Raw genomic sequence first — 21,054 nt, forward strand, 5'->3', positions numbered from 1 at the left:
CAAGCGGAAACATCTTCTATACGTCGAACCTATCAAATCCTTTCATAATCTTAAAGGCTTAATGCCAACTCTCAGTCTTCTTTCCAGAGAGAAGAATCCCAGTCTGCGCAATCTTTCCTGATAGGTATTGTCCTAGTAAATCTTTTTTGCACCTACTCCAATGCATCTGTATCCTTTTCATAATATGGAGAACAGAACTGTTCACAGTACTCCAACTGTGGTCTAACCAAGGTTTTATACAAATTTAACATAACCTCTCTGCTTTTCAATTCTATCCCTCTAGAGATGAACCCAGTGTTTTGTTTGCTTTTTTATGGCCTTATTAACCTGTATTGCTACTTTTAGTGATTTTTGCATCTGTACCCCCAAGTCCCTCTGCTCCTCCAACCCATTTGGACTCTTATCATCCAAGGAGTATGTGGCCTCCTTATTCTTCCTACCAAAATGTACCACCTCACACTTACCTATATTGAAATTCATTTGCCAATTGCACGCCCATTCTGTAAGTTCATTAATGTATTCCTTTATTTTGTTGCAGTCCTCCTCAATATTAACTGTACCTCCCAGTTTGTTGTAATCTGCAAATTTTGAAATTATATTTCCGATTCCTGAGTCCAAATCATTAACATTAATGTGTACGACAGTGGTCCCAGCACCGATCCCTGTGGAACACCACTTCCCACCTTTTGCCAGTCTGAGAAACTACCTTTAACCCCTACTTTCTGTTTTCTGTTTTGTAGCCAGCTTGCTATCCTTTATGCTACTGTCTCTGACTCAACATGCTATGACCTTAGTCATGAGTCTACTGTGCAGTGTGCAATACCTTATCGAAGGCCTTCTAAAAATCCAAATGTATTATATCTGCTATGTTACCCTCGTCTACCCTTTCTGTTACTTCTTCAAAGAATTCAATAATGTTGGTCAAGCATGACTTCCCTTTTGAAATCCGTACTGACTATTTATTATATTTTTGGTTTCTAGATGTTTTTCTATTACATCTTTGGGTAAAGATTCCACTGGGGCAGAAATCGCCCATGAAATAACAGAGAGCTCACAGTACTCTCTATTGTTCGTGGCGAAATGGTGGAGTAAGTGCCAGCCTTCGCTCATGCGCAGTTAACCACAGAAATCTGGAAACCTAATGGTTCGCTGGTGATATAACAGTGTTGAATTAAAGGTAAATGGCACGCTGCAATCAGACAAATCATTGAAAAAGTGCAAACTTGCTTATCTGCCCATATGGAAAGTAACAAATTATGCCTCAAAACAGGTATACTTAAAAATACAGGTCAAAATTAAGTTTTAACAGCGCAGTAAGTCTTAATGATTGCTAAGCTATTAAAAATGTGGAGTCTCATTAGTCCTTATTTTAATAGTTTTGGTCATAACAATTTTTTTACAAAAATTAAAAGTTAATTTTAAAAAAATTTACTTCTCCCTTCTGTCTCTTTTATTTAATTAAATTCTTTCTTGCCCTCTTTTTTTTGCTGTCTATAACTGTTTTTACATTGATTTTAATGTTGTACCTTTCACTTTCTGGTTTAACAATTCTCGCCAGCAGAGACAGTGAACGCAGCTGTCAAAATGCTGTGATCTGATTGGTCGAGGGGAGAGAATCGCTGCCGTTAAGCTAATTGGTCTATAGTTCCCTGGACTTGTTCTATCTCCCTTTTTAAATATAGGAATAACATTAGTTGTCCACCAGTCCTCTGGCACTATTCCCTTTTCTAATGAATTTTATATATATATATATATATATATATGTAATAATGCCTCTGCTATCTCTTCCCAAACTTATTTTAATATGCGCAGATGCAATCCATCTGGACCAGGAGTTTTATCCTCTCCAAGTTTGTTTAGTTTATCAATTATCTCCTCCCTTTCTATCTTAAATGACTTCATATCCTCTTTGATGTCTTCTTCTAATATCATGTCAAACAGGTTAGTATCCCTGGTAAATACTGAAATAAAGTATTTGTTTAATATTTCTGCAATCTCTGTTTGTTTATCGTGTGTGTCCCTTTCCCTATCCTGATTTTTCTTTAGTTGTTTATGTGTCTGCAGAGTACTTTAGTATTTCTTTTTATATTTCTTGAAAATTTAATTTCGTAGTTTCTCTTTGCTTTCGTAATTGATTGTTTTGACTTTTTTCCTGACCTTTTCAAATTGCCTATTGTCATCCTCTCCTTTATTGTCTATGTACTTAGTGTTTGCCTTTTTCTTTAGTTTCAATTTTGCCCTTATTTCTTTATTCATCCATGGTGTGTCATTACTGCCTTGTTTTGTCTTGCTTTTTAGTGGGATCTATGTCTCGTGGACTCTATTAATCATCGTTGTAAATGTTTCCCACTGCTGTTCTGTTTCTCTGTTTGTCAGTAAATATTCCCACTTTACCTGACATTCCAGGGGAACTAATAATGAATCAAGGGTTGGATCTCACTGAAGTTAACATAAGCAAGAAAACAATATTAGAAAAAATAATAGCAGTAAAGACTGACAAATCCCCAGGACCTGATGGTTTCCACCCCAGGGTTTTACAGGAAGTAGGTGAGGAAATGGGAGTTGCTTTAGCCATAATCTTCCAAAGCTCTCTCGATTCAGGAATTATCCCTTTCTTTTGGAAAATTGCAAATGTAACTCAATGTTTTTAAAGAAAGGTGAGAGAGAGAGAGAGAGAGAAACCAGGAAATTATAGACCTGCTGGTCTAACATCTTTCGTGGGGAAGTTATTGGAATCTGTAATTACGGACATTGTGACTGAGCACTGAGAGAAATTTGAGCTGATTAAAGAGAAGCAATATGGATTTGTAAAGTGTAGGTCAAGTCTAATGAACTGGATTGAATTTTCTCCCTCCATAGCCCTGTATCAATCAAAAACTAATCCCACTGCCCCAATCTCTCCCAATGGCCCTATATCAATACCAAACTAATTGGACTGGCCAGCGCACCCTATAGCCCTTGATCAATTCTAAACTAATCCCATTACCCCGAGCTCCCCATAGCCCTGTATCAATCTCAAATTAATCCCACTGCACTGGTCTCTCCCGGTAGCCTTGTATTAATTCAAACTAACACCGCTACCCCGTTCTCCTGCTAGCCTTGTACCATTCCAAAACTAATCACAATCCCCACTTTCTCATCACAGTACTGTATCAATACCAAACTAAACACACTTTCCTGTTCTCTCCCCATTGCCCTGTATCAATCACAAACTAATCCCACAGCACTGCTGTCTCCCTTTAGCCCTGTATCAATTCAAACTAATCACAATGCCCCACTTTCTCCCCTCAGGTCTGTATCAATCACAAACTAATCCCACTGCCTCACTGTGTCCCCACAGCCTTGTATCATCCCAGAACTAATGCCCCAGTTGCACCCATATTTTTTAATATCAATCCCAAAACAAACCCACTTGTTTGCTCTCTTCCCGTAGCCCTGTATCAATCCGAAATTAATCCCACTGCACTGCTCGCCCGTAGCCTTGTACCAAATCAAACTAATCCCACTGCCCCAAACTCTCCCCATGGTTCTGAATCAATCCAAAACTAATCCCACTGCATTGATCTCTCCCCGTAGCTGTTAATCAATCCCAAACTAATTCCACTGCCCTCATCTCTCCCGATAGCATTGTATCAATCCCAAATTAATCCCATTGCCCTGCTTTCTCCCCTTAGCCCTGTATCAATCTCACACAAAACTCACTTCCCTGTTCTCTCCCCATAGCCCAGTATCACTCCCACATTTATCCCACTGCACTGCTCTCGCCCCGTAGCCTTTACCAATTGCAACTAATCCCACTGCCCCACTCTCTTCCCAAAGCCATATTTTAACCTCAAACTAATCCCAATGGCCCTCTCTTCCAATAGCCCTGTATGAAACCTAAACTAATCCCACTGCCCCGCTCTTTCCCCATAGCCCTGTATCAATCCCAAATTAATCCCACTGCCCCGCTTTCTCCTCATAGTACTGTATCACTCCATAACTAAACCCACTGCTCCGCTCTCCCCATAGCCCTGAATGAATCCAAAATTAATAATGGAAAATGCTGGAAATACTCAGCAAGTGACGCAGCATCTGTGGAGAAGATTAACGTTTAAGATCGAAGACATTTCCTCAGAAGAAGTTGAAGATTAAACAGTTTGTAAGCACGTACAGAGCCAGGGAAAGGTAGGGTAGGAAGGGGAGGGGAGGAAAGAGCTAAAGGGAAGGTCTCTGATGCAGTGGAGAGCAAGTGGTGCTGTTCCTCGAGCTTCTGTGAGCTTCAGTGGAACAGTGTAAGAGGCCGAGGACAAAGAGGCCAGAGTGGGAGTGGGACGGGGAATTAAAATGGCATGTGACTGGCAGGTCAGGATCACGTTTGGAGACAGAGCAAAACTGTTCAGCAAAGCAATCACCCAATCTACGTTTGGTCTCCCCAATGTAGCGGAGACTCCATCGTGAGCAGCGAATACTGCATGCTAAATTGAAAGAAGTACAAGTAAATTGTTGTTCAACCTGGAAGGAGTGTTTGGTGCCTTGGACGGTGGGAAGGGAGGAGGTGAAGGGGCAGGTGTTGCATCTCCTGTGCTCGCATGGGAAGGTGCCGTGGGGAGGAGAGCAGGTGTTGGGGATGATGGAAGAGTGGACCAGTTTGTCACGGAGGGAGCGGTACCTTCAGAATGCTGAAAGGGGAGGGGAGGGGAAGATGAGTTTGGTGGTGGGATCGTGCTGGAGGTGGTAGAAATGGCGGAGGATGATACATTGAATGTGGAGGCTGGTGGGGTGGAAGGTGAGGACATGGGGGGACCCTGTCATGGTTCTGGAAGGGAGGGGAAGGAGTGAGGGCAGAAGTGCGGAAAATAGGACAGACACGGTCGAGGGCCCTGTCAACTACAGACTGAACCCTCGGTTGAGGAAAAAGGAAGACATATCGGAAGTACTGATGTGGAAGGTGGCATCATCTGAACAGATTCAATGGAGATGGAAAAACTGGGAGAAGGGAATAGAGTCCTTACAGGATATGGGGTGGGAGTATGTGTAATCAAGGTAGTTAAACTAAATTCACTTTCCTGCTCTTTCCCTATAGCCCTGTATCAATCCCAAATTAATCCCACTGGCTGGCTTTCGCTATAGCACTGTATCATTTATAAACTAATCACACTGCCCCACTTTCTCCCCAGAGCACTGCATCAATCCAAAACTAATCCCACTGCTCTGCGCTCTTCCAGTAGCCTTTAGGATAATACCACTGGCCCTCTGTCTCTCTCCATAGCCCTGTATCAATCCAGAACATTTTTTTTATTCATTCATGGGATGTGGGCTTCGCTGGCAAGGCCAGCATTTATTGCCCATCTCTAATTGCCGTTGAGAAGGTGGTGTTGAGCCGCCTTCTTGAACCGCTGCAGTCGCTGTGGTGAAAGTTCTCCCACAGTGCTGTTAGCTGGGAAGTTCCAGGATTTTGAGCCAGTGACGATGAAGGAATGGCCATATAGTTCCAAGTCGGGATGGTGTGTGACTTGGAGGGGAACGTGCAAGTGGTGTTGTTCCCGTGTGCCTGATGCCGTTGTCCTTCTAGGTTGTATAGGCTGCAGGTTTCGGAGGTGCTGTCGAGGAAGCCTTGGCGAGTTGCTACAGTGCATCCTGTAGATGATACACACTGCAGCCATGGTGCGCTGATGGTGAAGGGAGTGAATGTTTGGGGTGGTGGATGGGGTGCCAATCAAGCGGGCTGCTTTGTCCTGGATGGTGACGAGCTCCTTGTGTGTTGTTGGAGCTGCACTCATCCAGGCAAGTGGAGAGTATTCCATCACACTCCTGACTTGTGCCTTGTCGATGCTGGAAAGGCGTTGGGGAGTCAGGATGTGAGTCAATCTCTGCAGAATACCCAGCCTCTGATCTGAACTAATCACGCTGCTCTCATCTCTCCAATAGTCCTGCACCAACCCAAAACTAATCCCACTGCCCTACTCCCTCCCCAAAGCCCTATATTCATCAAAAACGAATTCAACTGCACCACTTTCTCCCCATAGCACTGTCTCAATTCAAATTAATCCCACTGCCACGCTGTCCACATAGCCTTATATCATTCCACAACTAATCACAGTGGCCCTCTTTCTCCGCATTGCACTGCATCAATCCCAAACTTAACACACTGCTTTCCTTTTTCCCCATCACCCTGTGTCAATCCCAAGCAAATCCCACTGCCCCGCTCTCCCCAGAGCCTTGTATCAATCAAAAACTAATCCCACTGCCCAACTATCTCCCCTAAGCCATGTATCAATCCAAAATTGTTCCCACTTCACCACTCTCTGCCCACAACCTTGTAGAAATCCCAAACTAATCTAAATGGCCCGTTCCCCCTACATCCCTGTATCAATCCAAAACTAATCCCTCTGCACTGCCCTCTCCCCGTAGCCATGTCTGAATTTAAACGAATCCCATTGCCTTGCTCTCTCCCGAAACCCTGTATCAATCCCAATTAATCCCACTGCCCCCTGCTCTCTCCATAGCTCTGTATCAATCCAATAATAATTAAAATACCCCGCTCTTTCCCAACAGCCCTGTATCAACAGGAAACTAATTGCACTATCCCACTCTCTCCCCATAGCCCTAGAATCATGGAATCATAGAAAGTTACGGCACAGAAGGAGGCCATTTGGCCTATCGTGTCCGTGCCAGCCGAAAAGAGCTATCTGGCTTAATCACTTGCCAGCACTTGGTCCGTAGCCCTGTAGGTTACGGCACTTCAAGTGCACATCCAAGTACTTTTTACATGAGTTGAGGTTTCCTGCTTCTACCACCCTTTCAGGCAGTGAGTTCCAGAAACCCACCACCCTCTGGGTGAAAACGTTTCTCCTCAGCTCTGCTCGAATCCTGCTACCAATCACTTTAACTCTTTGCCCCCTGATTACTGACCCCTCTGCTAAGAGAAATAGGTCCTCTCTATCCACTCTATCCAGGCCTTTCATCATTTTATATAACTTAATTAAATCACCCCTCAGCCTCCTTTGTTCCAAAGAAAACAAACCCAGCCTATTCAATCTTTTCTCGTTGCTAAAATTCGACAGTCCTGTCAACATCCTTGTAAATCCCCTGCTTACCCTCTCCAGTGCAATCACATCTTTCCTGTAACGTGGTGAACATAATCATACGCAGTACTCAATCTGTGGCCTAACTAACGTTTTATACAGTTCTAGCATAACCTCCCTGCTCTTATATCCTACGCCTCGGCTAATAAAGGAAAGTATCCCGTATGCCTTCTTAACCATCTTATCAATCTGTCCTGCTACCTTCAGGGATCTGTGGACATGCACTCCAAGGTCCCTCAATTCCGCTACACCTCTCAGTATCCTTCCATTTATTGTGTATTCCCTTGCCTTGTTTGCCCTCCCCAAATACATAAACTCACACTTTTCTGGATTGAATTCCATTTGCCGTCTATCTGCCCACTTGACCAGTCCATTGATATCTTCCTGCAGTCTACAGTTCTCCTCCTCACTATCAACCACATGGCCAATTTTTGTATCATCTGCAAACTTCTTGGCCATGCCCCCTATATTCAAATCCAAATCATTAATATATATCGCAAAAAGCAAGGGACCTCGTACTGAGTCCTGTGGAACCTCAATTGAAACAACGTTCCAGTCACAAAAACACCTGTCAATCATTAACCTTTGCTTCCTGCCACTGAGACAATTTTGGTTCCAACTTGCCACTCTCCTTTGGATCCCATGGGCTTTTACTTTTTTGACCAGTCTGCCATGTGGGACCTTGTCAAAAGCCTTGCTAAAATCCATGTAGACTACATCAAATGCGTTACCCTTATCGACCCTCCTTGTTACTGCCTCAAAAAATTCAATCAAGTTAGTGAGACACGATCTTCCCATAACAAATCCATGCTCACTGTCCTTAATTAACCGGTGCCTGTCTAGATGACGATTTATTGCGTCTGTCAGAATTAATTCCAATAATTTGCCCACCACCGAGGTTAGACTGACTGGCCTATAATGATTCAGTCTATCCCTTTCTCCCCTTTTAAACAACGGTACAACGTTAGCAGTCCTCCAATCCTCCAGCACCACACCTGTAGCCAGGGAGGATTGGAAAATGATGGTCAGAGCCTCCGCTATTTCCTTGCTCACTTCTCTTAACAGCCTGGGATACATTTCATCGGGTTTGGCGATTAATCTACTTATTACCTCCTCTCTCACCATGTTTATCCCATCCAATATTTCACACTCCTCCTTAACTATAATCTCTACATCGACACCCACTTTTGTGAAGATAGATACAAAATATTCCTTAAGAATCATACCACATCTTCTGCCTCCACACATAGGTTATCTTTTTCGTTTCTAATAAGTCCTACTCTTTCCGCAGTATCAATCCTGTATCAATCCAAAACTAATCCCACTGCCCACTCTCTCCCCATCGCCCTGCATCAATCCCAAAATAAACCCACTGCCGCGGCCTCTCCCCATAGCCCTGTATCCATCCAAAACTAATCCCATTGTCACGCTTTTTTCAAAAAAGAACTGTATCAATCCCAAATTTATACCTTTGCACTGTTCTATCTCCATAGTCGTGTAGCAATCCAAAACTAATCCCACTACACTGCTCTCTCCCGTAGCCTTGTATCAATTCAAACTAATTCAACTGGTTGGCTCTCTCCACATAGCCTTGTATCAACCAAAAAAATAATCCCACTGCCCCACTCTCTCCCCACAATAAATGATCCCATTGCTCTACTCCATCCCCCTAGCCCTGTATTAATCCCAAACAATTTCCATTGGCCTGCTCTCTCCCTATAGCCCTGTATCAATCCTAAACTAATCCCACTGCCCTGCTTTCCCTTTAGTTCTGTATCAAACCCAAATTAATGCTAATGTGCTGCTCTCTCTCCATAGCCTTGTATCAATTCAAACTAATCACACTGTCCTTCTTTCTCCCCATAGCCCCGTACCAATCAAAAGACAAACGCACTGCCCCAGTCTTTCCCCATCGCCCTGTAACAATCGCAAATTAATTCTACTGTCCCACTCTCTCCCCATAGTCCTGTGTCAACGCAAAACTATTCCCACAGCCCCGTCCTCCCCAAAGCCTTGTATCATTACAAAACTAATCCCACTGCACTACTCTATGCTATACAACTGTATCAATCCCAAACTAATCGCACTGGCCTGCTCTCTCCCCATAGCCTGGTGGCAATCCAAAACTAAACCCGCACTCTCCCCTAGCTTTTATCAACTCAAACTAATCCTACTGCACTGCTTTCTCTCTGTAACCCTGTATCAATCCCAAACTAATCCCATTGCCCCACTCTAGACCCATAGCTCTGTAGCAATTCAAAATTAATCTCACTGAAACACTCCGTCATCATAGCTCTGAATCAATCCTAAATTTATCCCACTGCACTGCTCTCCCCATAGCCTTGTATCAATCCAAAACCAATGCCACTGCCCCGATTTCACCCAGTAACCCTTTGTCAATCCCAATCTAATCCCACTGCACCGCTCTCCCCATGGCACTGTATCAATAGAAAACTATTCCTACTGCACCATTCTTTCCCATAGCCCTGTAAGAATACAAACTGAATCCCATTGCCCTGCTCTCCCTACAGCCATGTATGAATCCAAAATTAACCCCAATGCCCCGTCCTTCCCATAGCCTTGCATCGTTCCGAAGCTAATACCGCTGCCACACTTTCTCCCCATCGCCCTGTATCAATCCCGAACTAATCGCAGCGCTCTGCTCCCCCCTCGTAGCCTTGTATCAATTCAAGTTAATACCACTGCCACGCTCTCTGCGTAGCATTGCATCAATTCCAAACTAATCAGGTTCTAACATGCCAGAGGCTGTTCACCTTGGAGACCTGCTGTAGATATGGGTACGGCATTTTCAAGGGCTGGCGAGAGCTCACCAGACGCCGCCAGAATCGTGACACTTTCCAAGGCACTGGCGCCTCTCTCGGGGCGAACCCATTCCAGGACGCCCTGCCCTTCACAAAGAAAAGAGAACTCTCCCCAAGGCTCACACCCGCTTCTCCGGGATCACTTGCGTTACCGTACTGGACGCCGTGAGGCACCCGTCTCCGCCACTCTGGATTCGGGGATCTGAACCCGACTCCCTTTCGATCGGCTGAGGGCAACGGAGGCCATCGCCCTTCCCTTCGGAATGGCATTCACCTATCTCTTAATACCGACTGACAGTACGGTAGCATAGTGGTTATGCTAATCGACTAGTAATCCGAAGAGCCACAATTAATAATCTAGGGTTACGAGTTCCAATCCCACCACAGCATCTGGGGAATTTAAATTCAATTAATTAAATAAAAATCTAGACTAAAAAAAACTAGTATCAGTAATAGTGGCTATGAAACTACTGGATTGTCGTAAAAGTCCATCTGGTTCACTAATGCCCTTCAGGGAAGGAATCCTTCTGTCCTTACCAGGTCTTGCCTATATGTGACTCCAGACCCACAGCAATGTGGTTCATTCTTAATCACCCTTGCAAGCCACTCAGTTGTCACGAAGCTGGCTCACCACCACCTTCTCAAGGGCAATTAAGTATGGACAATAAATGCCAGCGATGCCCACATCCCATAAGAAAACGAATAAAAAAATCAGGTTGCCCTCCTCTTTTATCTCTAGCCCTGAATCAATCCAAAACTAATCCCACTGCCCCACTCATTCCCCATAGCCCTGTATCAATCCAAAACTAATCCCACTGCCCCACTCACTCCCCATAGCCCTGTATCAATCGAAAACGAATCCCAATGCCTCGCTCTCTCCCGATAGCCCTCTATCAATTCAAAATTTATCCCACTGCATCACTCTCTTCCCATTGCCGTGTATCAATCCCAAACTAATCCCACAGCCCCACTCCCCCCATAGCGCTATGTCATTCCCAAACTGATGACACTACCCTTCAACTCTACCCATAGCCTTGAATCAATCCCAAACTAATCCCACTGCCCCACTGCCCCCCATAGCCATGTATCAATCCAAAATTAATCCCACTGCACCACACTCTCCCCAGAGCCCTGTATCAATCCCAAATTAATCCCACTGGCCGCTCTGCCTACAGCCCTTTATCAATCCGAAACTAATCACACTGACCCGCTTTCTCCCTGTTGCACTATATCGATCTCAAACTAAACCCACTTCCCTCCTCTCTCACCATAACCCTGTATCAAACTAAAGCTAATCCCACTGCCCTGCTCTCCCCCATAGCCCTGTATCAATCGAAAACTAATCCCACTGCGGCGCTCTCTCCTCATAGCCCTGTATTTATACCAAACTAATTCGACTGCCCCGCTCTCTCCCCGTAGCACTGTAACAATCGCAAAATAACCCCACGGCCCTGCTCGCTCCCCAAAGCCCTGTATCAATCCAGAGTGAACCCCACTGCTTTGCTCTCTCCCCATTCCCCTGTATGAATCCCAAAGTAATGTTACTGTACCATTCTCTCGCCGTAGCCCAGTATCAATCCAAAACTAATCCCACTACAATGCTCTCTCCAGGGATGAGGTCGTAGTGTAGATTAATCGGGATGTGACTAGGGATGAGAGTGTAGTATTGATTCACTGGGATGTGACTAGGGATGAGGTGGGTACAGGTATGAAGAGAGTCTTGAGAAGTCTGGGCTTTTTTCACTGGAGATGTCATGCTCAACGAGTGAAGTAATAAGGTCTTCAAGATGATTAAGGGTTATGACAAGGTAAATGGAGTTAACTTGTTTCTATTGATAAGTTAAACTGAGGCCCATTCTGGGTGTTCAGTTGGATCTGAATGATCCCAGGGCAGTTTTTGAAATTCTCCCTGTGTCCTCGGGCCAACATTCATCCGTCAACTCACACCAGCAAAAACAGATTAACTGGAGTCTCATCTCACTGGTGTTCGTTGGATTGTCATATTTCGGAATTTGTAAACATTAACTTGTCATTTCTTTACTCAGCTTCCGATTAATATGTTGTGGTTTTGGAGCATTTTGTGTTTTTATTCAAGAAAAAATAAATGTTCTTGTGTGGGTGTAAACAATGGGGTAGATTGTCTTGGTGTAACACTGGTGGCTCAACCCCCCGTTGTAGAAACCGTCTGCTTTTTATCTCCGTTTATGGACAAGTTTTACATTCCGGTGACCTTGAAATTTGACCCCAATCTGTTAAATTGTACAAAGTGTGGCCTCCTCCTCACCAAAAACCTCCCGCCTTTCAAACTAGCCCAATGCGACACAGTGAAATGAATAATTAGCCGCCATGTCGCTCAACGTTTTATTGACACGACAGATGTGGGGATATTTTGCAACATTCTAAACCACAGCCATTTTAAGCTATAATAAAGTTTCATTTTACAGTGACCAGGTACTGCACTGATATCACTGAATTCGAACAGATTCATTTCATTTCAATTATTTTATTTACATGCTAGAAGGAAGAAAGAGGAGAGACTATATAGACCACATGGTACAATTTTAAAGGGATGCAGGAACAGAGAGACCTGGGAGTGCAAGTATTCAAATCTTTGAAGGTGACAAGACAAGTTGATAAGGTGGTTAATAAAGCATACGGTGTCCTGGGCTTTATTAATGGAGGCATAGAGTAAAAACGCAAGGAATATATGGTAAACCTTTGTAAAACACTGGCTGGGCCTCAGCTGGATTATTGTGTTTAATTCTGGGCACCACACTTTGGGAAGAATATCAAGGCTTTGGAGAGGGTGCAGTGGAGATTTACTGGAATGGCACCAGGGATGCAGGACTTTAGTTATGTGGGGAGACTAGAGAGGCTGGGGTTGTTCTCCTAAGAGCAGCAAAGGCTAAGGGGAGCTTTAATAGAGGCATTCAAAATTATGAAGAGTTTTGATGGGGCAAATAGGAAAAAGCTGTTTCCACTGACAGGAGGGTCTGTAACCAGAGAACACAGATTTAAGGTAATTTGCAAAAGGACCAGAGGGGTCTTGAGGAGAATTTTTTTACGCAGCTAGTTGTTATGATCTGGAATGCACTGCCTGAAAGGGTGATGGAAGCAGATTCAACAGTAACATTTAAAAGGTAATTCGATAAAGACTCAAACAGGTAAAAAAAAATTGCATGGCAATGGGGAAAGAGCAAGGGCGTGGAACTAACCGGATATGACAGCTCTTTCAAAGAGCCGGCACAGGCACGATGGACTCAATGGCCTCCGTCTGTGCTGTATGATTCTGTGCTTAAACATATCAGCAAACACTACCAAGCTTTCACAACCAGTAAGCAGAGAATGGTTTTGTTCAATTGTCCTGTGGGGTCTGGACCCAGCACTGCGCCTCGGGGAGTCTGGGCTCAGCACTGCTACTCTGGGCGCTGCACTCTTCCTCTGGGTTTTGGGCCCATCACTGCTCCTCTGGGCTACTCTGCTGGGACATGAGATTTATTATGAACTGAATTGTAACGCTGAAAAATCTTGGGTTTCTTTCACTGTTTGACGGATCTTAGAATTACAGCGAAAGGATATTTCACAACCTTTTTCAGCTGCTCTCGGAATTTGCTCTGAGTCACTGTGTAGATGCAGGTGTTTGTGCAGGAACTGAGGAGCTGAAGCAGGTATCCGACAGTACCTGAGGTGGGTGAAGGGGCATGGAAATCAGATATGAATGCGATTCGCTGATATATGAAACATATAACATAAGTCGTCCATAAAACTATGAAACTGCCCGAGATAGCGAAGAGTAAAATAATAGATTTTCTGCGTTTGTCCATCTCTGGGTCACTGGGAATCTCGCCATCACTGTCCCGCCGGAGTCTCCTGCGGGCTCGACTCGCCACTAAAATGTATCTGACGGTCAGAGTGTTGAGGAGCAGAATCAGAACGAATGGGAGCAAAGGGGTTAGAAGGCGATGGATGAGCTCAAACGCTGCCCAGGCGAGTGAAGTGTAATACTCTGGTTTTGTAATGCAAAACCATTCTAGGTTATTAATAACGTACCGAGCTTCGAATCTGAAGAACACGGGAGCGCATTCCAAACAGCTGAGCACACTCACCGCTCCTAGAACCACCGCCGCTGTTCTCAGGGTGCAATATTTAGCTTTCAGCTTCTGGCAACAAATAGCCACAAATCGATCAAAAGTGAAAGCGACCGTGAACCAGACAGAACTCTCCGTGGCGGCAAAGATGAGCACCGTAACCAAACTACACACGGGAGTGATATCCAGGAAAGAAACTGGGAAATAAATAATACTCCACCTCAGAATCACATCAGTGATGACGACCAGGAGATCGGCCGCTGCCATGGCGACCAGGTAACAAGTGACACATTTGGAGAGACCGCAATTTCCCCGAGACAGGATCACAATCGCCAGCAAGTTAACTGTAAAAAAGAACAAGGTGGAAATCACTGGACAAGCTCAAAGCAAAAGCATCAGTTGGACAGGATGTTCTGTTGAATTTGTTGCATCCAGTATTTGAAAATGACGGCTGATTCTATCAGTATTTTCAGCAGGGGACGGGTTGAAAAATGAAACTAATTGTTACCCAATTGTGAGAAATAAAAACAATAACTTAATTCTTTTAAAAAAAATATAGAACAGGCCCAGGTTCCGGCCAAATGACCAGGGAGGAGGGCAAGGGAGGGCCTGGTGTTAACCAAAGGTGAGGGCGAGAGAGGAGGGTGAGGGAGAGCCTGGTCTTAACCAAAGATCGGGCGAGTTAGACGAGTGAGGGTGGATGGGCTGGTGTTAACCAAAGATGAGGGCGAGACAGAAGGATGAGGCGGGGTGGTGGGGGTGGTGTGGGGCCTGGTGTTAACCAGGGTGGAATGTGAGCGAGCGCCTGGTGCCGGCCAGGGAGGATGGACCCACCGGATGAGTCACATTGACCTCCACTAATGCAGCTCCTTCAAGTAACCTAACAGCACAAGGAGGGAGAGAGGACATTTTGTCGCCCAGATCCACATTTTGTGTGCTGTCTCATGCAGTCCCATTAAAGTCAACAGATCTTTGGAGGCCCCACTTCACTTTGAATGGGGAATGTATCGGAATTCCCCCATGCCCAGTCTACTGCATACAGACTTCCCTGTGTTGCCTGTGGAGCAGGTTATTGCGACCGGCTCTGTGAGCCGTGCATGGAGGTCATTCTCTCGGCTTACACCGCTGACGTGATCCTCACGTTTGTGGATCCCGCTAACTGTGAGAATCTGAGAACCTGTCCGGGGCTTCTGAGTCTTTTGATTACAAAGAATTACATAGAATTCACAGCAGAGAAACAGGCCATTCAGCCCAACTGGTCTATGCCGGTGTTTATGGTCCACACGAGCATTAGTGACCAACTTATTTTAATGACCTTTAGTTTTGGATTCCGTCACAAGTGGAAACATCTTCTCTACATCGACCCTATCAAACCCCTTCATTGTCTTAAAGACCTCTATCAGGTCACCCGGCTGCCTTCTCCTTTCTAGACAAATGAGCCCCAGCCTGTTCAGTCTTTGCTGATAGTTATAACCTCTCAGTTCACCTTCTCCGGTGCCTCTATATTCTTTTTGTAATATGGAGACCAGAGTTGTGCACAAGTTGGCCTTAGTGTGGTCTAATCAAAGGTTGCTGGGGTTGTTCACACACTCAGTTTGATAACTTTCCGTCTTCAGACCTTACAGCAACAATCTTACATTGAGGATCATTCCAGGCTGCCAGTAGGGGCTCTCCTGACGAGGAGGCATCGTACCCGCAAGGCTGCTTCTCCAGAATCCCACCCTTCACTGTCTTTTGTCAATGCACTGAAGGGAGGGGGAAATGGAGATATTGCAAAGGTTACCAGAATCAGGTGCATGCTGGATTACAGGAGTCCCGGCTGGAGCTCCTTAGAGGCAATCAGCGCATGCCTGCCACCAATCCCCTCCGCAGAATCAAATCCAAACTTTACACTGAGCCTGTTGAGTGTGTTGCCGCGCCTCAGATGCTTGGAACCGTTGTGTCTGATCTGATCCCCATTCGGGCAGAACTGCTCATAGACTGGAGACCTCGAACACCCCCCTCCCCCACCGCAGACAATCCTCACTGACAAATTTGCTTATCTCTCAGGAGTTCCTTTCGTGCCATTCGGCTCCACATGGATGAATTTCCTCTACTGTCTGCTGTTTCACACTCTCCACTTCCTCACCTTTCTCTTCCATCAGGATAAATCCTGGTGGTGTGTTCTACCACCTCGTGTGGGCAAATGGTCCAGTGGAAGATTCTATGCTCAGGAATCATTCCCAACACCACTGGAGACTTGGGGTGGAGAGTGGTGGTCTCCAATCACCATCTCAGCCATTTCATAAAGGTCTTGGTTGCGTGACCTTTCTGGGGCCAGAACAAAACCAATACTGACACATCTCACTCGTCACTTTTTTCGCCCCTCTATTCTCGATTGTATTTCACCCCTACAATGCTAATCTTTGGTCAAACAATGTGCAGGGCGAGCAGGTTGCAGGACCTCCTGGGTCTGCCAAAAGCCACCGCTTCCATGATGTGGAGCATTGCCGGGAATGGCCTCGCTTCCTACTTGCAGAGGCCTGGGATTGAGCATTGGATTTTAAGTCCTTTATGGTTCAGGCACGCATTGGTCAGTGAATCATCCCAGTGTGGTTAGAATTATTGAATAAATAAAAAAGCAATCTTTCAAATGATATCGCTGCACTAGTTCCAGCTCACGTACCTTTCTTTTCAAATTCAGCTGCAATTCTTTTCATTTATTCCACTGAATTTTCTTTCAAACAACAACTTGTATTTAGAAGGCAACATTAACATAGATAAACGTCCCAAGACATAATCAAAAAATAAACACGGAGACAAGCAGATATTAGGAGGGGTGATCAAATGGCTGGTCAAAGAGATGGGTTTTAAAGAAGGTCTTAATGGAGAATGGAGAGGGGAGTGGGGGGTTGGTGGCATGGGAAGGAATTCCAAAGCATGGTGCCTCGGTAGCTGCAAGTATGGCCATCAATGTTAGAGTGAATGGTTGGGAGGGGGGAATTGGTGGTGTTGCACAGTGGCCAGAGTCAGAGGAATGGAGAGACAGAGGGGGTTGTAGGGCTAAAGGAGGTTGCTAAAAATAGGAAGGGGTGAGGCCATTAAAGGATTAAACAGGAGGATGAGAATTTTAAATGGGAGGCATTGGGAGACCAGGATCTAATGAATGTCAGTGAGCACAGGGTGATGGGTGATTAGGACTTTGTACAGGATAGGTTACGGGCAGCAGAGTTTTAGATGTGCTAATGTTTTAGGAGGGTGGAGGATGATAAAGAGGGTATGGGGTCAGCAGCACAACTCGAGGTCAAATAGGACGCTGAAGTTTGAATAGTCTAGTTCAGCAGGAGGCAGTGGCCAGGCTGCGGGATCAAATCGGTATCAAGGTTGCAGAGTTTGTACTGGCGATTGGAGAGGTTGCTTCAGTCATTCCTGCTCAGTAATTATTAGCTTTTTTCGTGATATGTTGAAAGTTGAAAACCTAAGACCACAATGCTCACAAATTACATATTAGGTAGAGGAAAATCGGCCGAGGTTCCGTTCCTGAATACGATCGGCTGACCTCTACTGGAGCGACACACGATGGACCTGGTTCAGAACGTGCTCCTTTGAATTGTGAAAGTCGCTTAACAGTGGCTGTCAAGGCTCAAACATAAATAATAGCCGATGTAACAGAGGTTGACCAATGCCATTGAAATGTATCCACTACAACATTTTACACTTAAATCTCAGCTTTAAGTTACTCAAGTGTCTGAAGTCACTTTGCCAGGGACGGGATTCAGACACCAACAGGGAATTGGAGAGAAACTACCCCTGGTGATGGAAGGGAACGTCAAAGCAACTGAGAGAGAAGAAGCAAAATAGAGGAGAATTTCGCAGAACAGGACAAAGACGGGTGAAGGCTTGGCCATAATAATTGTGTGTGTCTGTGTATAGGGGGAGGGGAGGGGGACTGAGGTGAGAAGTAGCGGAGGGTGGGATTCAGGAAATAAGATTCAGAGATTTATAAATAAGTATTTGAAATCAATGCACTGGTGGATGGGGAGCGAGTAAATCTCACTAATGACAGGAATGCAGCTTCGTATAAGAAGAAAGAAGTTGCATTTATATAACGCCTTTCAGGACTACGAGACGTCCCAAAGCGCTTCCAAGTCAAATCTGGAACTAGGTCACAAGGTCACAAAACAGATAAAGACGGGAAAGGCCTTAAGAACCACCCTCAGTTCCAAGATCCAGACACACCCCATAGTGTCTCCACTCAGTACAGTATTCAATCGTTTCTCACTTGTCCCAGGGTTTCTGCTGCGGTACCTGGACCAACATCCAATCTATATCTTGTCGTGTGAAGAACTTCCTGAGGTCAACTCTAACTTTGTCGATAACCGGTTTGAACCCGTGTCCCCTTGACCCACTGTCATGGTTTATTTTGAAGTAGTGCTCAGTGTGTATCCTTTTATACCCTTTTTACCTCGGTCAATACATCTTTCAGTTTCTCATTTCAAAGCTAAAAAACTCAAGTTTACCCAGTTGCCCTTCATAAATTGAGCTTAGTGTCCGAATGACTGTCTTCCGGCCGTTCTCTAAACTGGTTCCTTTAATACGAGGGACCAGAACTCGAGCTCAGTTTGCTCCCCTCCCATTTTGATTCCAATGTTGTCGATACATAATTCAGCATTCTATTTATTTTGGTGAAAGTCACTCCACAGTGATTGGACAAAATGACCACGGAGTCCTCGAAAACTCTGGGATCATCCTTGACTATTTAACCATCACTTCTGAGGTGAACAAGTTTTCTCCTGTTTGCAATGCTTTACCCTTATTACATTTCATCGATCATTGTTGGGCCCACAACTTATCTAACTCAGTCTGTAACTCCAGAGTTCGCCTCTCAGGCTCAAGTACTCCTTCTCCATCTACAATTCTCTCAATCACCTTCTAAACATCTACTAAAAAAGCGGGAAAAGGAACGTGAGGCGACACATTCGCTCCAGTATCCCACAGCGGGATTCCACGACCATTATAATTCATACAAAAATCACATTAAGCAAACATCACGTGTGTGGTGTGTACTCACCGATCCGGAACACTGAAGAGATATCAGACAACATGTCACATTATCAGACCTCCAGCAATAAAACAGTCAAAAGGTAAAGACATTTACACAATGTTGAACCGATTTTAGAACTTACTGGGCACTCCGATGGCCCCGAGTGTAGGGCAGTAAATGAACTCAACATCAGGCAGTGTTGGTAACAGATTGAACGGATATTTCATGCTCAGTTTGAAGCAATGGCTCCAATTTTAACTGACACTGTGAGCACGTAAAGGCACCCTTATACATACAAAATAAATCCTCCAGAGACATAATTATATTGGATGATCATTGATGTTACTTACAGTCATTTGAACAAACAGATCTGCTCTGATCTGTTGAAATGGATATTACAGAGTTTAAACCCAACGCCCCAAAAGACAATATCACAGCTGGGCAGTGTATTCCGATGCTGCCCTTTACAGTTTGTATCACTCAATGACCTTTTCAGCACAGTAATTCAACTCCGAGAATATCTGTATTCTCACCTAGACATATACACTTAACCAGGGGAGTTTTCTATCTCCGTTATAATTGGAAGTTTCGGTGTTTAACGGAGTTGGAAACTGATTACATTTAAATCATCGAGGATTTCCATTCCTGCAGCCGCTGCACGCGATTCCTAATCTATGAACGGCGGACACACAGAGCACAGAGGAATAGAAGCGCAGGCCTCAGTCTGAGGCTAGATTTTCCTTCTTATTGCTGCACATTTGTTCGTATTTTCGGGGCAATAAAAAACGTGAAATGGGACGTGTTGGCCCACTGCTGCTACACTGCCCCAAGATTATCCCCACTAACCTGCTGGACCACTCGCCTGGAGGCCGTTCTATCACACTTGCATGGGTGTATCCAAAATCTCCATGGCATTTCGGCAAATCACCAATCAACCTGTCGCAAATGCATCTGTCCATGACGGTATTGGTAGGAGTGACCACCGCACAGTTCTTGTGGAGATGAAGTCCCGTCTTCACACTGAGGATACCATCCAATGTGCTGTGTGGCACTACCACCATGGTAAATGGGATAGATTCAAAACAGATCTAGCAGCTCAAAACTGGGCATCCATGAGGTGCTGTGGGCCATCACCAGCAGCAGGATTGTATTCCAGCACATTTTGTAACCTTATGGCCCGGCATATTCCTCACTCTACCATTAACAACAAGCCAGGGGATCAACCCTGGTTCAATGAGGAGTGTAGAAGAGCATGCCAGGAGCAGCACCAGGCGTACCTAAAAATGACGTGCCAACCTGGTGAAGCTAAACACAGGACAACATGCGTGATAAACCATGGAAGCAACATGCTATAGACAGAGCTAAGCGATTCCACAAAGAATGGATCAGATCAAAGCTCTGCAGTCCTGCCACATCCAGTCGTGAATGGTGGTGGGCAATTAAACAACTAACGGGAGGAGGAGGCGTTGTAAATATCCCCATCCTCAATGATGGCAGAGTCCAGCACTTGAGTGCAAAATACAAGGCTGAAGCGTTTGCAACCATCTTCAGCCAGAAGTGCTGAGTGGATGATCCATCTCGGCCTCCTCACGAGATCCCCACCATCACAGAAGCCAGTCTTCAGCCAATTCGATTCCCTCCACGTGATATCAAGAAACAGCAGAGTGCACTGGATACAGCAAAGACTACCGGCCCCCACAACATCCCGGCTGTAGTGCTGAAGATTTTGTGCTCCAGAATTGGCTGCACCTCTAGCCAAGTTGTTCCAGTACAGCTACAACACTGGCATCTACCCGACAATGTGGAAAATTGCCCAGGTATGTCCTGTCCACAAAAAGCAGGGCAAGTCCAATTCGGCCAATTACCGCCCCATTAATCTACTCTCAATCATCAGCAAAGTGATGGAAGGTGTCTTCGACAGTGCTATCAAGCGGCACTTACTCGCCAATAACCTGCTCACCGATGCTCAGTTTGGGTTCCGCCAGGACCACTCGGCTCCAGACTTCATTACAGCCTTGTTCCAAATTGGACAAAAGAGCTGAAGTCCCGAGGTG

At 45.1% G+C, this 21,054-nt stretch overlaps 1 protein-coding gene across 1 annotated transcript; it reads right to left on the bottom strand.

Annotated features, from left to right (window-relative positions):
* Positions 1-13,428: 13,428 nt before the first annotated feature.
* LOC137333871 (probable G-protein coupled receptor 139) lies at positions 13,429-19,227 on the bottom strand. Its single transcript, XM_067998257.1, has 2 exons — positions 19,143-19,227; positions 13,429-14,321 (listed from the first exon to the last, which is right to left on the bottom strand). Exons 1-2 carry the CDS (start codon positions 19,225-19,227, stop codon positions 13,429-13,431), a joined length of 978 nt encoding a protein of 325 aa, XP_067854358.1.
* Positions 19,228-21,054: the final 1,827 nt, after the last annotated feature.

This window comes from Heptranchias perlo, chromosome 16 (genome assembly GCF_035084215.1).
Source record: "Heptranchias perlo isolate sHepPer1 chromosome 16, sHepPer1.hap1, whole genome shotgun sequence".
NCBI classification, from domain to species: domain Eukaryota; kingdom Metazoa; phylum Chordata; class Chondrichthyes; order Hexanchiformes; family Hexanchidae; genus Heptranchias; species Heptranchias perlo.

Excerpts from the sequence above, each read along its gene's own strand:
- LOC137333871 (XM_067998257.1), bottom strand. The coding sequence starts at position 19,227 with ATGAAATATCCGTTCAATCTGTTACCAACACTGCCTGATGTTGAGTTC. Across the intron at positions 14,322-19,142 it reads CGGGGCCATCGGAGTGCCCA|TTAACTTGCTGGCGATTGTG; the intron begins GTAAGTTCTAAA and ends TCTTTTTTACAG.